This window comes from Balaenoptera physalus (assembly GCF_965194825.1).
Source record: "Balaenoptera physalus genome assembly, chromosome: 1".
NCBI lineage: Eukaryota > Metazoa > Chordata > Mammalia > Artiodactyla > Balaenopteridae > Balaenoptera > Balaenoptera physalus.
In genome coordinates, this window is record NC_138882.1 from 169,592,321 (window position 1) to 169,612,663 (window position 20,343).

The 20,343-nt window shown below is 43.9% G+C and overlaps 1 protein-coding gene across 2 annotated transcripts in view; it reads left to right on the forward strand.

Moving 5' to 3' along the window:
• Window positions 1-20,343, forward strand: part of CSMD2 (CUB and Sushi multiple domains 2) — a 652,460-nt gene that overhangs the window by 509,427 nt on the left and 122,690 nt on the right. For both annotated transcript variants that reach the window (XM_082415250.1, XM_082415251.1), the window contains exons 32-37: window positions 1,827-1,940; window positions 15,447-15,542; window positions 16,761-16,964; window positions 17,387-17,511; window positions 18,381-18,477; window positions 19,593-19,697. In XM_082415250.1, coding sequence (XP_082271376.1) covers window positions 1,827-1,940; window positions 15,447-15,542; window positions 16,761-16,964; window positions 17,387-17,511; window positions 18,381-18,477; window positions 19,593-19,697 — 741 coding nt within the window. The remainder of the gene's footprint in view (window positions 1-1,826; window positions 1,941-15,446; window positions 15,543-16,760; window positions 16,965-17,386; window positions 17,512-18,380; window positions 18,478-19,592; window positions 19,698-20,343) is intronic.

Consider the following 20,343-nt stretch of genomic DNA (forward strand, 5'->3'; position numbering starts at 1 on the left):
TGTGGGCACACGCTCCCCAGCACATTCATGTGGCAGGAGCTTTTGACCTGTAGGATCACAGTTAGAAAAGTACTGAAAGGTTGTCCAATCCCACCTGCCACCCAGAACCGAATCCTTGATAGCTGGGCTGCACATTGTACTTGAATTCCTCCAGTAATAAAGAGCTCACGCCTTTGCAGGCAGCCAGCCCCAAGGCTGGGCGGTTTCACTGAGCTGAAACCTGTATGTGGAGAACTGATTCTAGGAGGGGTCGTGATCTGTCCCAAGCATCTTCTCTTTTTTACTGATGCTAAACCCAGGGATTTAGGTGCAGATTTTTGCCTCAGGTCGGAAATACTTGTCCCCAGCCTGTGCCTCAGCCTTAACACCCTCTCCTCATAGATCTTTCTTTGATCCCCTATCTGAAGTGGACTGCCTTGCCTTATCACTTTTCTCCCACTCTCTCTAAAATTTAACACTATCTGAAATTATCTTGTTTATCTATTTGCTTAAGTGTTGTTTTTTTTTTTTTCACTTTTGACTGTCTCTTACTACTAGAATGCACACTGTGTGAAATCAGGAACCTTGCCCATGTGTTCACCTCTGTAGGGGAGAGTGTGGAAATATCCCTGCCACCACCCCTCACTCAGTGCCCATTTTCAGGGCACCAAAACAGGCTCTCCCTCCTTCTCCTCTGCCCGTGAGTTGAGAGCTAAAAATCTCTCACTCCACTCACTACTATACTCATCGTTGCAAATGCTTTCTGTCCCCAGGCAGTAAACTCCATGGCCTAAGTCCCTCCCAGCCTCAACACACACACACACACACACACGCACACACATGCACATACATGCACATCCGACTTCCTACATGCTCAAGGCTTAAGCCAAAATAGAGAAGGGCTTACCCTGGTACTTGCTCTCAGATGCACCCAGCCAAATGGGAGACCAGTGCAGGCAGAATGTACCAGGGTCTGAAATGGAGCTGTGCCCCCCATGGCCCCGCAGGGTCAGTAACCCCAGCCCCTCCAGCAGTGACTGGCAGAGATGGGACAGCTGAGGAAAGACCCTGTGATGGCCATCAAATGGCACGGCCCTCAGGTCTTGTCTGAAAGGGGGCTCCTCAAGGTCATGGTCCACCAGTTTTCAGCCCCTCCCATGAGCTAGTTGAGTGGCCTTGGGGAACTCAACCTCTGAGCTTCAGTTTCTTTGTCTATAAAATCAGGTATCTGGAAGAGTCAGGGTTGAAGAAGATGACGTGCATGACAAGCATGGTACCCAGCACAGAGTAGGTGCCCAATACATGTCATTTTGCCTCTTTCCTTGGATTTGCCAGAGGGAAACGAGGTAGAGATGTTTGCCTCTTCCATGGACAGTCGCTCCTTCCTCGGGAGAAGGCTGCTACTCAGCACCCTCATTCCTCTTACATGTGTGGGATCTTGTATCCAGGGGATGCCCTCACTGGCTGGATCTTTGAAGAAAAAGTGAAGGAAAATACAGGGTCCTGAGATCAACGTGGAACCCGGGGGAAGTTACGGAAAGCTCTTCCTTTTCCTAGAGTAGCTGCTGCCACTGCAACTTGAGAAAGGACTAGGGTTAGCCTGTCTGCTCGTGCAGCCCACAGTGTCATCTTGACCTGTGTGGAGAATGCCGTCCCGACCCTTCCCAGGTCCCCGCATCCCTGTGCCCGGTGTCTAATCAGCCAGTGGAAGGGCTCAGCAAGCAGTTAACCCCATGAACCGACAGCCTCCTCTGAGGTCGCCCTGCTCCTCCAGCTCTCCAGGGCTTCCCCCCAGCACGGCCGCCTGGTCTTTCCCCTGAGCTGTCTTCACCGTGTCTCCTCCACAGTGGTGTTCGGACAGTTTGCCTTCTTCTACACGGCCCTCAATGACGTGGTGGAGGTGCATGACGGCCACGACCAGCACTCCCGGCTCCTCAGCTCCCTCTCGGGCTCCCACACAGGTACCCAGGGCTGGGCCAGCACGGTGAGGGTGGTGGGCAGGGGCGTCGAGGGGAAGGAGGAAGGAGGAGGCCCTGTGAGCAGGGCGTGGCCACAGGTGGAACCACACCTTTGTGAAGGTGGTACAAAGGAAGGTACGACCACACCTTTGTCGTATGCTGGTGCTGTCAGCTCCTGATAACACCACATAGAAGGAAGCTTCAGAGGCTACCCTCACTCCAAGCTGTGTCTACACCCCCCCAAGTGGTACAGCATTCCCCTGTCGGTGGATATTGAGACCCAACCTGTTTTTCTAATGATAAACATGTTGCACTTTCATTGTAGAAAACTTAGCGGCAAGAAAAATTAATTGTATAAAGAATTAAAATAAAAACCACCCCGAAAGAACCACTGAAAAGGTGGAGTGTATTTCCTTCCAGTCTTTATATCTACTTACACTTAATCTTTTACATTTTTTATTGAACACACAATATACATATTTTTATTAAAATGTTCATTCTGAGCATTTCTCTTTTTATTTTCCTCTGTAATCGGATTTTTAAATGCTGCATAAAAGTCTATCATAGAGTTATTTAAAATTTATGTAATGAATTCTCTATTATTGAACATTTAGATTGTTTTCTTATTTTTCACTCTCATGAATAGTAATTCAATATAGTATACATATATCTTTGTATACATCTCTATTACCTTAGAATAACTAGAAGCAGAATTGCTAAGTTAAAGGAAATGTGTGATCTTTAAGGCTTTTTTGTTTGTTTGTTTGTTTATACTGCAGGTTCTTATTAGTCATCAATTTTATACACATCAGTGTATACATGTCAATCCCAATCGCCCAATTCAGCACACCACCATCCCCACCCCACCACAGTTTTCCCCCCTTGGTGTCCATATGTCTGTTCTCTACATCTGTGTCTCAACTTCTGCCCTGCAAACCGGCTCATCTGTACCATTTTTCTAGGTTCCACATACATGTGTTAATATACGATATTTGTTTTTCTCTTTCTGACTTACTTCACTCTGTATGACAGTCTCTAGATCCATCCACATCTCAACAAATGACTCAGTTTCGTTCCTTTTTATAGCTGAGTAATATTCCATTGTGTATATATACCATATCTTCTTTATCCATTCGTCTGTCGATGGGCATTTAGGTTGCTTCCATGACCTGGCTATTGTAAATAGTGCTGCAATGAACATTGGGGTGCATGTGTCTTTTTGAATTATGGTTTTCTCTGGGTATATGCCCAGTAGTGGGATTGCTGGGTCATATGGTAAATCTATTTTTAGTTTCTTAAGGAACCTCCATACTGTTCTCCATAGTGGCTGTATCAATTTACATTCCCACCAACAGTGCAAGAGGGTTCCCTTTTCTCCACACCCTCTCCAGCATTTGTTGTTTGTAGATTTTCTGATGATGCCCATTCTAACTGGTGTGAGGTGATACCTCGTTGTAGTTTTGATTTGCATTTCTCTAATAATTAGTGATGTTGAGCATCTTTTCATGTGCTTCTTGGCCATCTGTATGTCTTCTTTGGAGAAATGTCTATTTAGGTCTTCTGCCCATTTTTGGATTGGGTTGTTTGTTTTTTTAATATTGAGCTGCATGAGCTGTTTATATATTTTGGAGATTAATCCTTTGTCCGTTGATTCGTTTGCAAATATTTTCTCCCATTTTGAAGGTTGTCTTTTCGTCTTGTTTATGGTTTCCTTTGCTGTACAAAAGCTTTGAAGTTTCATTAGGTCCCATTTGTTTATTTTTGTTTTTATTTCCATTACTCTAGGAGGTGGATCAAAAAAGATCTTGCTGTGATTGATGTCAAAGAGTGTTCTTCCTATGTTTTCCTCTAAGAGTTTTATAGTGTCCAGTCTTACATTTAGGTCTCGAATCCATTTTGAATTTATTTTTGTGTATGGTGTTAGGGAGTGTTCTAATTTCATTCTTTTACATGTAGCTGTCCAGTTTTCCCAGCACCACTTATTGAAGAGACTGTCTTTTCTCCATTGTATATCTTTGCCTCCTTTGTCATAGATTAGTTGACCATAGGTGCGTGGGTTTATCTCTGGGCTTTCTATCTTGTTCCACTGATCTATGTTTCTGTTTTTGTGCCAGTACCATATTGTCTTGATTACTGTAGCTTTGTAGTATAGTCTGAAGTCAGGGAGTCTGATTCCTCCAGCTCCGTTTTTTTCCCTCAAGACTGCTTTGGCAATTCGGGGTCTTTTGTGTCTCCATACAAATTTTAAGATGATTTGTTCTAGTTCCGTAAAAAATGCCATTGGTAATTTGATGGGGATTGCATTGAATCTGTACATTGCTTTGGGTAGTATAGTCATTTTCACAATATTGATTCTTCCATTCCAAGAACATGGTATATCTCTCCATCTGTTGGTATCATCTTTAATTTCTTTCATCAGTGTCTTATAGTTTTCTGCATACAGGTCTTTTGTTTCCCTAGGTAGGTTTATTCCTAGGTATTTTATTCTTTTTGTTGCAATGGTAAATGGGAGTGTTTCCTTAATTTCTCTTTCAGATTTTTCATCATTAGTGTATAGGAATGCAAGAGATTTCTGTGCATTAATTTTGTATCCTGCAACTTTACCAAATTCATTGATTAGCTCTAGTAGTTTTCTGGTGGCATTTTTAGGATTCTCTATGTATAGTATCATGTCATCTGCAAACAGTGACAGTTTTACTTCTTCTTTTCCAATTTGTATTCCTTTTATTTCTTTTTCTTCTCTGATTGCCGTGGCTAGGACTTCCAAAACTATGTTGAATAATAGTGGTGAGAGTGGACATCCTTGTCTTGTTCCTGATCTTAGAGGAAATGCTTCCAGTTTTTCACTGTTGAGAATGATGTTTGCTGTGGGTTTGTCGTATATGGCCTTTATTATGTTGAGGTAGGGTCCCTCTATGCCCACTTTCTGGAGAGTTTTTATCATGAATTGGTGTTGAATTTTGTCAAAAGCTTTTTCTGCATCTACTGAGATGATCATATGGTTTTTATTCTTCAATTTGTTAATATGGTGTATCACATTGATTGATTTGCGTATATTGAAGAATCCTTGCATCCCTGGGATAAATCCCACTTGATCGTGATGTATGATCCATTTAATGTGTTGTTGGATTCTGTTTGCTAGTATTTTGTTGAGGATTTTTGCATCCATGTTCATCAGTGATATTGGTCTGTAATTTTCTTTTTTTGTAGTATCTTTGTCTGGTTTTGGTATCAGGGTGATGGTGGCCTCATAGAATGAGTTTGGAGGTCTTCCTTCCTCTGCAATTTTTTGGAAGAGTTTGAGAAGGATGGGTGTTAGCTCTTATCTAAATGTTTGATAGAATTCACCTGTGAAGTCATCTGGTCCTGGACTTTCGTTTGTTGGAAGATTTTTAATCACAGTTTCAATTTCATTACTTGTGATTGGTCTGTTCATATTTTCTGTTTCTTCCTGGTTCAGTCTTGGAAGGTTATACTTTTCTAAGAATTTGTCCATTTCTTCCAGGTTGTCCATTTTATTGGCATAGAGTTGCTTGTAGTAGTCTCAGGATGCTTTGTATTTCTGTGGTGTCTGTTGTAACTTCTCCTTTTTCATTTCTAATTTTATTGATTTGAGTCCTCTCCATCTTTTTCTTGATGAGTCTGGCTAATGGCTTATCAATTTTGTTTATCTTCTCAAAGAACCAGCTTTTAGTTTTATTGATCTTTGCTATTGTTTTCTTTGTTTCTATTTCATTTATTTCCGCTCTGATCTTTATGATTTCTTTCCTTCTGCTAACTTTGGGTTTTGTTTGTTCTTCTTTCTCTAGTTCCTTTAGGTGTAAGGTTAGATTGTTTACTTGAGATTTTTCTTGTTTCTTGAGGTAGGCTTGTATAGCTATAAACTTCCCTCTTAGAACTGCTTTTGCTGCATCCCATAGGTTTTGGATCCTCATGTTTTCGTTGTCATTTGTCTCTAGGTATTTTTTGATTTCCTCTTTGATTTCTTCAGTGATCTCTTGGTTATTTAGTAACGTATTGTTTAGCCTCCATGTGTTTGTCTTTTTTACGTTTTTTTCCCTGTAATTCATTTCTAATCTCATAGCGTTGTGGTCAGAAAAGATGCTTGATATGATTTCATTTTTCTGAAATTTACTGAGGCTTGATTTGTGACCCAAGATGTGATCTATCCTGGAGAACGTTCTGTGCGCACTTGAGAAGAAAGTGTAATCTGCTGTTTTTGGATGGAATGTCCTATAAATATCAATTAAATCTATCTGGTCTATTGTGTCATTTAAAGCTTCTGTTTCCTTATTTATTTTCATTTTGGATGATCTGTCCATTGGTGTAAGTGAGGTGTTAAAGTCCCCCACTATTATTGTGTTACTGCCGATTTCCTCTTTTATAGCTGTTAGCAGTTGCCTTATGTATTGAGGTGCTCCTATGTTGGGTGCATATATATTTATAATTGTTATATCTTCTTCTTGGATTGATCCCTTGATCATTATGTAGTGTCCTTCCTTGTCTCTTGTAACATTCTTTATTTTAAAGTTTATTTTATCTGATATGAGTATAGCTACTCCAGCTTTCTTTTGATTTCCATTTGCATGGAATATCTTTTTCCATCCCCTCACTTTCAGTCTGTATGTGTCCCTAGGTCTGAAGTGGGTCTCTTGTAGACAGCATATATATGGGTCTTGTTTTTGTATCCATTCAGCAAGCCTGTGTCTTTTGGTTGGAGCATTTAATCCATTCAGGTTTAAGGTAATTATCGATATGTATGTTCCTATGACCATTTTCTTAATTGTTTTGGGTTTGTTTTTGTAGGTCCTTTTCTTCTCTTCTGTTTTCCACTTAGAGAAGTTCCTTTAGCATTTGTTGTAGAGCTGGTTTGGTGGTGCTGAATTCTCTTAGCTTTTGCTTGTGTGTAAAGCTTTTGATTTCTCCATCAAATCTGAATGAGATCCTTGCCGGGTAGAGTAATCTTGGTTGTAGGGTCTTCCCTTTCATCACTTTAAGTATATCATGCCACTCCCTTCTGGCTTGTAGAGTTTCTGCTGAGAAATCAGCTGTTAACCTTATGGGAGTTCCCTTGTATATTATTTGTCGTTTTTCCCTTGCTGCTTTCAATAATTTTTCTTTGTCTTTAATTTTTGCCAATTTGATTACTATGTGTCTCGGTGTGTTTCTCCTTGGGTTTATCCTGTATGGGACTCGCTGCACTTCCTGGACTTGGGTGGCTGTTTCCTTTCCCATGTTAGGGAAGTTTTCGACTATAATCTCTTCAAATATTTTCTCTGGTCCTTTCTCTCTCTCTTCTCCTTCTGGGACCCCTATAATGCGAATGTTGTTGCGTTTAATGTTGTCCCAGAGGTCTCTTAGGCTGTCTTCATTTCTTTTCATTCTTTTTTCTTTAGTCTGTTCCACAGCAGTGAATTCCACCATTCTGTCTTCCAGGTCACTTATCCGTTCTTCTGCCTCAGTTATTCTGCTATTGATTCCTTCTAGTGTAGTTTTCATTTCAGTTATTGTATTGTTCATCTCTGTTTGTTTGTTCTTTAATTCTTCTAGGTCTTTGTTAAACATTTCTTGCATCTTCTCGATCTTTGCCTCCATTCTTATTCCAAGGTCCTGGATCATCTTCACTATCATTATCCTGAATTCTTTTTCTGGAAGGTTGCCTATCTCCACTTCATTTAGTTGTTTTTCTGGGGTTTTATCTTGTTCCTTCATCTGGTATATAGCCCTCTGCCTTTTCATCTTGTCTGTCTTTCTGTGAATGTGGTTTTTGTTCCACAGGCTGCAGGATTATAGTTTTTCTTGCTTCTGCTGTCTGCCCTCTGGTGGATGAGGCTATCTAAGAGGCTTGATGGGAGGCTCTGGTGGTGGGTAAAGCTGACTGTTGCTGAAGGCTCCACTGGGGGAGGATCTGCTTGCAAGCTCCTATATAGTTGCAGGCAGGATTCAGTTCTTTGACGGCTATTGGACTGAAGGCGTCAGGTCCTTAAGGACTGTGGATGAGAGGCCCCCTTCAGTTCTTTGCCATGTGGACCGCTCCATAGGGCAGTTCACATATGGCAGCTCAAGTTGTGTCAGGGGACTCAGCGCGGGTCCAGCTGTGATGGACTGGTAAGCCCTGAGCGTCTGGAGCAGCTTAGAAAACTGCTGAATCAGAGCTAAAGGACTGCTGCCATGACCGCTCTTGCCAGAGGAAGCATGATCTCCAAGGCTTTTTATACAGATTGTCAAAAATTGCTCCAGAAAGTTCTTGCCACTTTGTTTACCAACAAATAAGTGGGCATGTTTTTGCAGCTCAATAACAAAAGAACAAACAACCCAATCCAAAAATGGGCAGAAGACCTAAACAGACATTTCTCCAAAGTAGACATACAGATTGCCAGCAAACACATGAAAAGATGCTCAACATCACTAATCATTAGAGAAATGCAAATCAAAACCACAATGAGGTATCACCTCACACTGGTCAGAATGGCCATCATCAAACAATCTACAAACAATAAATGCTGGAGAGGGTGTGGAGAAAAGGGAACCTTCTTGCACTGTTGGTGGGAATGTAAATTGATACAGCCACTATGGAGAACAGTATGGAGGTTCCTTAAAAAACTAAAAAAAAAACTACCATATGGGGCTTCCCTGGTGGCGCAGTGGTTGAGAATCTGCCTGCCAATGCAGGGGTCACGGGTTCGAGCCCTGGTCTGGGAAAATCCCACATGCCGCGGAGCAACTAAGCCCGTGAGCCACAATTACTGAGCCTGCGCGTCTGCAGCCTGTGCTCTGCAACAAGAGAGGCCGCGATAGTGAGAGGCCCGTGCACCACGATGAAGAGTGACCCCCGCTTGCTGCAACTGGAGAATGCCCTCACACAGAAGCGAAGACCCAACACAGCCATTAATTAATTAATTAATTAATTAATTAATTAATTAAAAAAGAAACAAAACTACCATATGACCCAGCAATCCCACTACTGGGCATGTACCCTGAGAAAACCATATTTCAAAAAGATACATGTACCACAATGTTCATTGCAGCACTATTTACAATAGCCAGGACCTGGAAGCAACCTAAATGTCCATCGACAGATGAATGGATAAAGAAGATGTGGGACATATATACAATGGAATATTACTCGGCCATAAAAAGGAATGAAACTGAGTTACTTGTAATGAGGTGGATGGACCTAGAGTCTGTCATACAAAGTGAAGTAAGTCAGAAAGAGAAAAACAAGTACCTTATGCTAACGCACATATATGGAATCTAAAAAAACGGTACTGATGAACCTAGTGGCAGGGCAGGAATAAAGACACAGACACAGAGAACAGACTTGAGGACACAGTGGGGGAAGGGGAAGCTGGGTCGAAGTAAGAGAGTGGCATGGACATATATACACCACCAAATGTAAAATGGATGTGTAGTGGGAAGCTGCTGTATAGCACAGGGAGATCAGCTCGATGCTTTGTGAACACCTAGAGGGGTGGGATAGGGAGGGTGGGAGGGAGGCTCAAGAGGGAGGGGATATGGGGGTATATGTATACATATAGCTGATTCACTTTGTTGTACAGCAGAAACTAACACAATATTGTAAAGCAATTATACTCCAATAAAGATTTTTTTTTTTAAAAAAAGAGGGCATGTTTTATTCTCACAAAAACTAGGTAATTAAGAAAACAAAAGCATCGTCAGTTTGAAAAGTGAAAATGGTATCTCATTTTTTAATTTGCCTTTTTTTTATTACTACTTAGGTTAACCTTGTATAATGTAATTATTGGCCCATGAATTTTTTATTTGTGAATTTACTTGTAAATTAGTGTTGATTTTCTATTAGCATTTATTTTTGTATGTATTTAGTAGAGCTCCATATTATTAGAAGCTATATATATTACATGCCATAAAAACCTCTTATCTATAGTATATGCTATGAAAACCTTCCCCTATAGTTCGTCATTTGCCATTTAATTTTCTTCAGGGTATGTTTTAATGTCAGAAAATCTAAATTTCCCATGATATTAAATCTATCAATGTTTTCTGTTATAGTTTTCTCCTCTACTTTTCTGCTGACTAAATAAATATTCCTCTGGGTTTTCCTTTACTTCTTTTTTAGTTTCATTTTTTCTTTTAATACCTTTGGAATTTATTTTGATTTATTATTTGAACTAGGTAACACCTAACCAACATCTTGCTAATTTAGTTAATCAGTTGTTCTAATGGAATTTTCAAAATGCCAGATCCACATATATTAAATTTTTATAAAGTTAAAGGTATGTTTCTAGACTTCTTATATATTTCCTCTAAGTGTCTGTTTATTCTTGTATCAGTATCAAAAAGCTGTAGTTAGTGTAACATTATAATAATGTTTAACACTGTAATAATTTTAAACATATGGTACTGTAAGTCCCCATTGTCATTCTTGATTCTGAATTTTTTATTGATTATTCTTGCTTAATTTTGCTTCCAAATAACTTTTAGAAATATTATATCAAGTTAAAAAAATTGCATTGGAATTTTCATTGGAATTCCATTAAACTTATAGATTAATTGGGGGAGAACTCACATGTTTATGATAGTAACTCTATTTCCCATTAGGAATATGGTATGTCTCTCTATTATCTTTTGAAAGAAACAAACAAAAAAAACCTTTAGAAAGGTGCTATAATTTTCATTTAGGCAGTATCCATTTTCTGTTAATTTTATTTCTAGATATTTTGTGGAATTTTTGTTGCTGCTACTGTAAATGAGTCTGCCCCTGGCATCACCTGCCTGCCCCACCATTATATTTTCTAAGTGGTCTTTGCTAGTATATTAGAAGACTGATATTTGGGGTATATTCATCTTGTAAAGTCATTGAGCCCTCCATAATAATGCTAACACTGCCAAATGATTCTCCTGGGTCCTCTAGGCAAGAAACGGTATCGTCTGAAAATAAATCTGTCTCATTATTTTATCTCTTTTCAGTAGTTTTTCTTTTATTTTCTTCCATGGTTATTGGTCTAGTCAGGTATATTAACTTAACATCAATGTTAATATTTTATATGTTAGTAAAAAAATCTATTTTGTGATTATTTTAAATGTAACACCATCGCTTACATAATATCCTATGATGATGTTTAGTCTCTTTTGTATTAGTGGTTATACACAAGAAAAACAAAATAATCTGAAGAAAAATAGGAGGAGCGATGTCATGAAACAAAAGCAGAGGTTAATTAATTAGAAAATAATAACAAGCTCCACAGACTGAATGGTATATTCATAGTTGCCCTTTTTTCTCAGCTGAACCAGAGGTTTTATATTGTTTAGTTTGTTTCGTTTTGTTGGCTTCGTTCTGTTTTATATTGCTTCAACTTATCAATTCTTCTGTAGACTTTATTGTTTTCTAATTAATTGAACCCTGCTTTTGTTTCATAACATCTCCCCTTTTTTTCTTCAGATTATTTTATTCTTCTTGTTGTAACTTTTTGAATTGAGAGTTTTATTTTCTCTGTGTAATAAAGAAGCATATTTACAGTATATATATATTCACCTCTAAGCATAGTTTTGGCTTCATGCCATAAATTTTGATATGTACTATTTTCATCATCATTACTTTCTAAATAATCCATGATCATGATTTACTCTTTGTGCCCAAGAGTCGTTTAAGGATGTCTCTTCTTTTTCCCCAAGAACCTGGATTTTGTTCCCGTTACATTTAAACATTTGTGTTAATTTCTATTTTTATTGCCAGGTAGAGAATGCGGCCTGTACCATTTCTACTTTGGGGATTCAATGAGGTCCTCTCAGTAGCCAAGGACATTCTTTTTAATTCCTTAATTATCTGACAAGAATGTGTGTTCTCTGTTGCGTAGAGAGTCCACGTAGAGAGAAGGGGCAAGCTCAGGCCCTGTGGCCACACTGCCTGGTCTCTAATCTCAGCTCTCCAACTTGCATGATAGGCTCTTGCAGTCACAATCTTTGGCCACTCTGAGCTTCAGTTTCCTCATGTGCAAAGTGCAAAAAGTAAAACTTCTACCTCCTAGATTTACTGTTAGGATTCAATAAGCTTTGTAATAGCCATTAGATAAGGCTTACCCATTTTTATTATTCAAACCCATTATATCAGTGGTTCTCAATGAAATGGAACACCCCCCACACACACACTCATCCAAGGGTGTAAATCAGGATTTTGGAGGGTAAGATGCTTTTTCAAAATCTCTTGATAGATAGATAGATATAAGTATATCCATAGATATAGAAGTATAGGGGCTTCCCTGGTGGCACAGTGGTTGAGAATCTGCCTGCCAATGCAGGGGACACGGGTTTGAGCCCTGGTCTGGGAAGATCCCACATGCCCCGGACCAACTAGGCCCGTGAGCCACAATTACTGAGAGGCCCGCACACCGCGATGAAGAATGGCCCTCACTTGCCGCAACTAGAGAAAGCCCTCGCACAGAAACGAAGACCCAACACAACCATAAATAAATAAAAATTTTTTTAAAAAAAGTATAAGCATAGGTACAGGTAGAGAGATAGGTATACACTTAGAACCTGTAGATATAAATATGGATATAGGTATAGGGATAGGTAGAAATGTAAATGACCAATAGAAACAGAAAGAAACAGGGATAGAGATAGATGACTGATAGGTGGATGGATGGATAGATAGATGGATAGATAGATAGATAGAAGTATAGGACCTATATACATTAATATCAATATCCTCAGATCATCTCTTATTCCTCATATAGAGAAACACTGATGATGAGACTTTGGTGCTGATGGGAGTGAACTGTGTCCCTGTCCCTGAGGCTGGGCTGGGGGAGAAAAAGAAAAGTTTGAAGACCACTACTCAACAGTCTTCATTTTGTTTTCCTATTTATATATCAATGAGAATGTTGTGTGAAAGTATCTGCCAGCACAATTGTGATATTTTGTTGTCTTCCTGTGTTTCTAACAATTTTTTATCTGTGTTTGCCTGGTTTATCTTTTCTCATTTTCTTTGAGAGTCTTTTTCTTTTAAGAGGAAGTTTACTTATAAGTGAAACATGTGGCCTGCTATATGTCACCTTGTTTTGTTTGTTCTGGGGTTTTGTTTGTTTTGTTTTGCTTTTGCTTCTTCACGTTTCCATTCATACCTGACCCATCTCTAATTTCCAAGCTTTGCTGATACATTTGGACTTTATCAATGTTATTAGTAATTATTTTATAATTATGGACTTCTTCCCCAAGAACAAGTTTTTCCATTTGCATTTAGTTTTGTTACCTCTTTAACAATAATTAATTGGGTTTAACTATATTTTCCTAGTTGTCTTTATCCCTGATAGTTTTTAATTTCCCTACTTTTGTTCAGTTTTTAAAAGTAGGGCTCCTCACTGCAGTACTTTCTGTCACCTTGCATGTGTGAGAATGCCTTTCCTTTGATGTATCATATAAATGACAACCTGATTATAAATCAAATTAGGGGTCACAAACATTTCAAAGCTGCAGTGGTTACTTTATTCCAATAGCTAATATTATAGATGAGTTGAAATTCAACCTGATTCTTTGTCCTTGTAGGCAACCCATGCTTTTCTCTTTTAAAAACCTTTCACATTTTTTTCTTTATTTTTAAAATTGAAAAGCCCACTAGGATGTGTTGTGGTGGAAATCTCTTTTCATTAATTAGATCTGGTACTTTGTGAACAATCTCATTCAAAAACCTCAAGCTTAGAAAGTTGTCTTCCTTCTTAAATTATTTTTTCTCGTTCAATTTTCTCTTGTCTTCTCTCTCTAGAATTCTTGATATGTGCATATTGGATTTTTTTTCTGCCTGTCTTCCACATCACTTGTCATTTCTCTCATTAGTTTAATCTCTTTATCCTTTTTCTGTGGAGTCTGGAAGAATTTCCCTAATTTAATCTCCACTTTGCTGTTCAATTTCTGCAGAATCCAGCTCCAAGTGCCAGAGTTTCTCATCTCTTTGTAGCTTTTATTGATCTCAGATCTGTTCTTTGACACATCTTCCTCCTCTAATTTCAGAGACGCAATGCTAAATTTAATCTTGTGACAACCGCTATTAGAAATCTTCTGAGATTTTTACCTGTTCTTTGTTGTAGTTCACATAAAGATACTTGCTTTGACTTCTGAGAGGTCTCCTCCCTTCAAACTTTGGAATCTTTTCTGATGTCCAGTGATTTTTACTGTGTGTTTATACCTGGAGAGGGAGAGCTGCATATGTCCAGCACTGGAAGTTGAAATGGGTCCTGTGAGACATTACGGGGGGTCCTACTCCACATATATCCGGCCAGATGATGGGAAAATGGAAAAGTTGAGTTTGTTCTGCTCGCATTTATTGAGAGGAGGAACTAGAGATGGTGGTGAAAATCACGAAAAGCTTTTCTTCGTGAGTTTCTTTTTGCTTTGGCAGCCAGAATTTAGCTGGGCAGTGATTCCTAGGCTCAGCCACCTGGGATCTATGTACATCTAAGTGTGTTGTGAAAAAGGCTCTCTAATCCCCATGACCAGTAGCACCACATGGGCTTTCTGGAAGCACTGGTGGACCCCGGATGTGCCTCCCAATGGCTCCTTGGGTCGTTCCAACTCCAAGCCTCCCTGAAGTGGAGATGTAGCCTGGCTTTCTGTAACACCTGCTTCCCTTCTGACGGTGGGGTCGGCAGACATTCCCAGGGGTCCCTAAGGCTATGGAGGGGCAGTATGCAGAGTGGCCATGCCACTGCCCATCACCCCACATTCTCCCTCAGCTTCCACAGGAAGGCGAAGGTGAGCAGGAGTCCACCTCACGGCTGCAGGTCCATCTGCACCACGTCAAGCAGAAGATATATCTTTATCTTCTGATAAAGAAGCTGTTGGGCTTCCTTAGCTTCCTGTGCCTGTGCGGACTTTCCCCACTTTATTGTGTTATTGGTTGGTTGACAGTACACCCTGCTTTGCCTGGGATAGTCCCAGCTTTCACTTGGTTGTCCCAGCATAATTATTGATAGCATGCCCTTTGACTCTCGGAAGTGTCCTAGTATGAACAATAAATTATACGATCACTCTGGTTGTCAATCATTTCACAGGGCATCTGGGAAAAGCCAGTTACTCTCCAGTGATTATGTCACCCTCCTTCCCAGAACTTGGTGCCTTTTTTGTTTGTTTGTTTTTATCAGATTGATATCAGTTTTCCAAGTAAACCACCAGTCAGTTTGGTAATGGCCATTCTCCCCCATCCATGTGGGTCAACACATCTTTAGAAGCTTTCTCCTTTCCAGGCAGGTCAGTTGATCTGAACCTATCTTTCTTGATCTATAAACTGCAGGTACTGAATGCCAACCTCACATTGACATGGATCAACGTTAAGACCACGGATGTGAAAGCTTTCTGTAAACTTTAAACTGTAACTTGAAGTAAAAATGTGAGGTTTCACTTTAGGAAGAGCTGGGAGGTGGAAGGGGCTGCTGTGTGGGGTGTGAGCAGCCCCTCCATCCTGGCCAGGATTTTACCTGCCAGGCCCGACTGCGGGACTCACAGTCTTCCTCTCCTCCTTGCCCCTTATCTCTGCAGGAGAATCGCTGCCCTTGGCCACCTCCAATCAAGTCCTCATTAAGTTCAGTGCCAAAGGCCAAGTTCCAGCCAGAGGCTTCCACTTTGTCTATCAAGGTATGCAGGACGTGGACGTGAGAGGTGTGAAGGCAGTCTCAGTTCTTCAGAGAGAACAGGGACCTTTGACCCCCTAGTCTGAGCCTCATTCTTAGGGTGTTTTGGGGCAGTTACTGGTTTGTGGGGCAGTTCCCTGAAATTCAGCTGAATTTTATACATTCATGTACCCAACAGACAATTCTTGGACCAAACTCCATGCTGGATAAGGGAAGAAATCATAGAAGGGAAGCTAATTTGCACACACACCCCCACCGCCCATTGTCTGGCACAGTCCTGATGGCATTGGGAAGACCAGCCCAGGCCTCTTACCCAGACCCTCTCCCGTGGAGCTTGGTTTTGTCTGCAAGAGCCAGTAAAGGTGCGGGGAGAACACAGGCTTTGGAGTGAGCTGGACACGGATTTGGATCCCAGCTCTGTCACGTTCTACCTGGGCGCCAGCTACCCCTCCTCTTGGAGCCGCGGTTTGTTCACCTGTAAAAGGAGGGTGATCATATTACCTCAGCGATGGCATTAAAAGAGTTCACAGAGTAGCTGGCATGAAGCAGGTCATCAGTGTCTGTCCCCTTCCTTACGAGCCCGGAAAGGCCACGTCCTGGAGCACCCTGGCCTCCACCTGGAGGCCCCAGCCTCTCTCTGTCCAGGAGAACGTCCACTCTTCTAGGGCTCAGGTTCCAAGAATGGTCCTGTTCATTCCACTGCCCAGGATGAGATGTATTGCCCTGTGCAAGGATAATCCTGCCCCTGGGACACCCTCCCTGGGGCCTGGGTTCAAAGGTCCTATTAGCCCCTGTAGGTAGGAGGAAGGGAGATTCAGGTCATGAGAGCAGAGCCCTGGGCAGGGTCTTCAGGCACATGGGGTGAAGAGGGCAAAGGCAGGGTCAGGGGAGAAGGAAGGGCCATTCTCCCTGTTAGGGGACATGGGACCCTACTGGGCAAGGGGCTTCACTGGGGAGGCGGAGAGCACACCTGGGCCTAAAGTCTGGGCCCAGGGGGCTCACAGTGCCTCCCGTGGTTTCCAGAAGCTGTGCTACAACATTGTGTGTCCAGCTATGTTTCAGTAAGATGGGCCTCATCCTAGAAAGCCCCCTACCCTTGCTCTGAGGGAAAGCGCCCAGAGCCTCTCAGGGTCCCCCCCAGCTCCAGCCCCCCGGTGTGCGCATCGCCGGGCCAGTCCCTAGAGGGCTGCGGCCTGCCCCTCAGCGGCCTCGTCCCCTACAGCGGTGCCCCGGACCAGCGCCACGCAGTGCAGCTCCGTGCCGGAACCCCGCTACGGCAGGAGGCTGGGCAGTGACTTCTCGGTGGGCGCCGCCGTCCGCTTCGAATGCAACTCCGGCTACGCCCTGCAGGGCTCCCCAGAAATCGAGTGCCTCCCTGTTCCCGGGGCCCTGGCCCAGTGGAATGTCTCAGCACCAACGTGTGTGGGTGAGTCCTGGACAACCGGGACTTGGGGGCGAGGGTGGCCGGCCAACACCCAGCAAGACGCACAGCAGCCCCGCCGGCCAGAGTGACTTCAGGGGGGACCCCTTCCAGCCAAGCCCTCGTCCTGTGGGTCGGCGTGAAGACAGGGAGGAGGAGCGGCGGGGGCTGCTGGGGAAGAGACATGGGGGCGGGGGAGCGGGATCCAGGTCCCTCAGGAGGGTCGTATGGGGAGGAGCCACTGGAGGGGGCGGGGCTGGGGCCAGGGGCGGGGCTGGGGCCCAGGTCGGGGAGCCAGCCGGGGGCGGAGTCACAGCGAGACCAGGGCGGGGGGCGGGGGGCGGGGGGCGGGTGGGGGGGGCCTGGGAGGGGTCTGCCAGGGAGGCTCCCCTGGGGACCCACAGAGACCAGAGCGGCCTCCTTCCCAGTGCCCTGTGGCGGCAACCTCACGGAGCGCAGGGGCACCATACTGTCCCCCGGCTTCCCCGAGCCGTACCTCAACAGCCTCAACTGCGTGTGGAAGATCATGGTCCCCGAAGGCGCTGGCATCCAGGTAAGGGCCAAGGGGGTGCCGGGGGCAGACACAGCAGCCTGTCCCTGCCCCTCAGGCCAGGTGTGCGGGGGAGGCCCCCAAACAGAAAAACAGAAGAGCTCCCGGCTCAGGAAGGCCGAGGGGTGGGTGCTGGCTCGGCCATCAGGGAAGCCAGAAGAAGGAGGTGGGCCCGGAGCTGGAGTGTGAAGGCTGGGGAGGAATCGTAGGAGGTGTTTCTCAAACGGCTTGAAGGGTTCTGTTCTTCAGAGTGCGGGGGGATGGAAGAGGAGGCATTGCAGGTGAGGGGAGGGAGCAAACCGGCCAGCACAGATGAAGCAGGGACCGGCACCCGGCGCACACCTGGGGTGTCGCACCTGCGGCCTGAGGCTGCAGTGGAATCGGGACCGTGCTGGTGCCCGGGGGTGACAGCCAGCTGGAGGAGGCCCAGGACAGCTGCAGCGGCCGGGAAGAGGGGCCGGGGCGGACAAGGCCAACAGAGCGGAGCCGCAGGGACTCAAGGTGGACAGGTCCAGCCAAGCTCGGGTTATTGGCTCACAGCTGTGGGATGTCTGGTGCGGTCGAGACAGGAAAGTGAGGAAACCCCAGGAGTGTTGGAGAAGTGAGGAGGAGGCCAGCTGGACCGAAGTAGCCTGGGCTTTCCTTTCCCCGTTCTCTGCCTGACCGAGTACCCCGCTGCCGTGCAATCATCTCACACCTCTCTCCGCCACTGGACAATGCGCTGCCTGGGAACAGGGACTGCATCTTACTTTTCTCAGAGCTCCTAGCACAGTGTCGGGTCCAGACTAGGTGCTCCTCCCTTCACGTAGATGGGAAGGGAGGAAAAGAGGGAGGGCTGCCTAACCAACGATTCAATCCCCCTGCCTTTCCAGATTCAAGTCGTCAGTTTTGTCACCGAGCAGAACTGGGACTCCCTGGAAGTGTTTGACGGTGCGGACAACACTGCAGCCATGCTGGGGAGTTTCTCAGGTGAGGCGGGGCCTCTAGGGACCTGGACTCCGAGGGCAGTCGTGGACTTTTATTATTATTATTGAAATGTAATTCACATGCCATAAAATTTACCATTTTAAAGTGTACAATTTAGTGGTTTTTAGTGTATTCACAAGGTTCTACAACCATCACCGCTATCCAATCCCAGATCGTTTTCATCACCCCCAAAAAAGAAACCAGGTACCCACCTGTACACACTCCCCGTTGTCCCGCCCACCCACACCCCCTGGCAACCACTAAGCTACTTTCCATCTCTATGGATTTGCTCGTTCCGGACATTTCATATAAATGGAGTCCTACAATATATGGCCTTCTGGGTCTGGCTTCTTTCACTCAGTGTAACGTTTTCAAGGGTCACCATGTACAGCACACATCAGCACTTCAGCGTGCGGACAGACCACATTTCATTCATCCATTCATCAGTTGATGGACATTTGGTTGTTTCCAACTTGTTGGCTAATTATGAATAATGTTGCTATGGACATGCACGTACAAGTTTCCATGGGAACATGTTTTCAAGTCTCTTGCCTATACACCTAGGAGTGGAATTCCTGGGTCATGTGTGATTCTATATTTAACTTTTTTGAGAGACTGTCAGGAGAGTGGCCACACCGCTTTCCATTCCAGCAGTGGACTTCTAAGGGTGGTGTATGATTTTGCCCAAAGGTCAGGGCAATTATCTGGGTCTTGTAGACCCCAGAACTTCATGCTGCCAAGACCTAAGAGGAGTCATGTGCCCCAGATAAACTGTCTACACTGCCTGAATGGCCTAGAGAATTATCCACGTCAGAGTCACTTTGGAGACTCCTGGAAGGGGACCAAACTCATAGGCCACCTGAGGGAAGTCACCCTGCTGCTGGCATGTGGCTCTGCCACTGCTATTTTGCAGGAAGTTGTTTGGAGTCTCTCCTCCCTCAGCCGTTGGAGACCCAGCACACTAAGGCAAGCTAATGTGTCATTCAGTGAGTTTGATAACTGGGGACATCTGGGGGCCTTGGGAGCAGAACGTCAGCAGGTAGCAACAGCTGGCGAAATGGGCAGGCGCCCAGGGGTGAGGAGAGGCTAAGTCTGATTGGTCCCCATTTCCTTGCCAGGTACGACCGTGCCTGCCCTGCTGAACAGCACCTCCAACCAGCTCTACCTGCATTTCTACTCAGACATCAGCGTGTCTGCAGCCGGCTTCCACTTGGAGTACAAAAGTGAGAATCCAGCTGCTTGCAGGGTTCAGGGTGGGAACTGACAGGGCCCAAGTTCCCATGAGGAGCGGGGGTTATCCTGGGGCTATATATTCTCCACCCCACTGAAGCCTTATGCCGAACTACATGAGGATACTCAAGCTCAGAGAAGGTCTGAAACCTCCTCAAGACACACAGCCAGGAAGTGGTGGAGCCAGGGTTCTCACCTAAGGGTCCGTTCCTCAAAAACCTGTGTGCTTCCTCTGTGTCCACACAGGAGTGGGAGGGGGGCCTGGTCACCGGCTGGGGCCCAGTAAATTATTTGGGGTGTGAGATGATGGAGGTGCTCTCCTCCTCCAGTCCTAAAATCTGGCTTCTCCAACCCCTGGTCAATGATGTAACTGTCCTTGAAGTTCTTCTCCTCATTGCAAACTTCACTCCTCTCCCACCCTCAAAACCTTACATCCTGGCTTCCAGCATCCCTAAGTGGTCACAACTAAAAACTCTTAAAGAAAAAAGGTTGCAGGGGGAGGGGGAGGTACAAACTATTGGGCATAAGATAGGCTCAAGGATGTATCGTACAACACGGGGAATATAGCCAATATTTTATAATTATTGTAAGTGGAAAGTAACCTTTAAAAATTGTATTAAATTTTTTTTTAATTTTTAA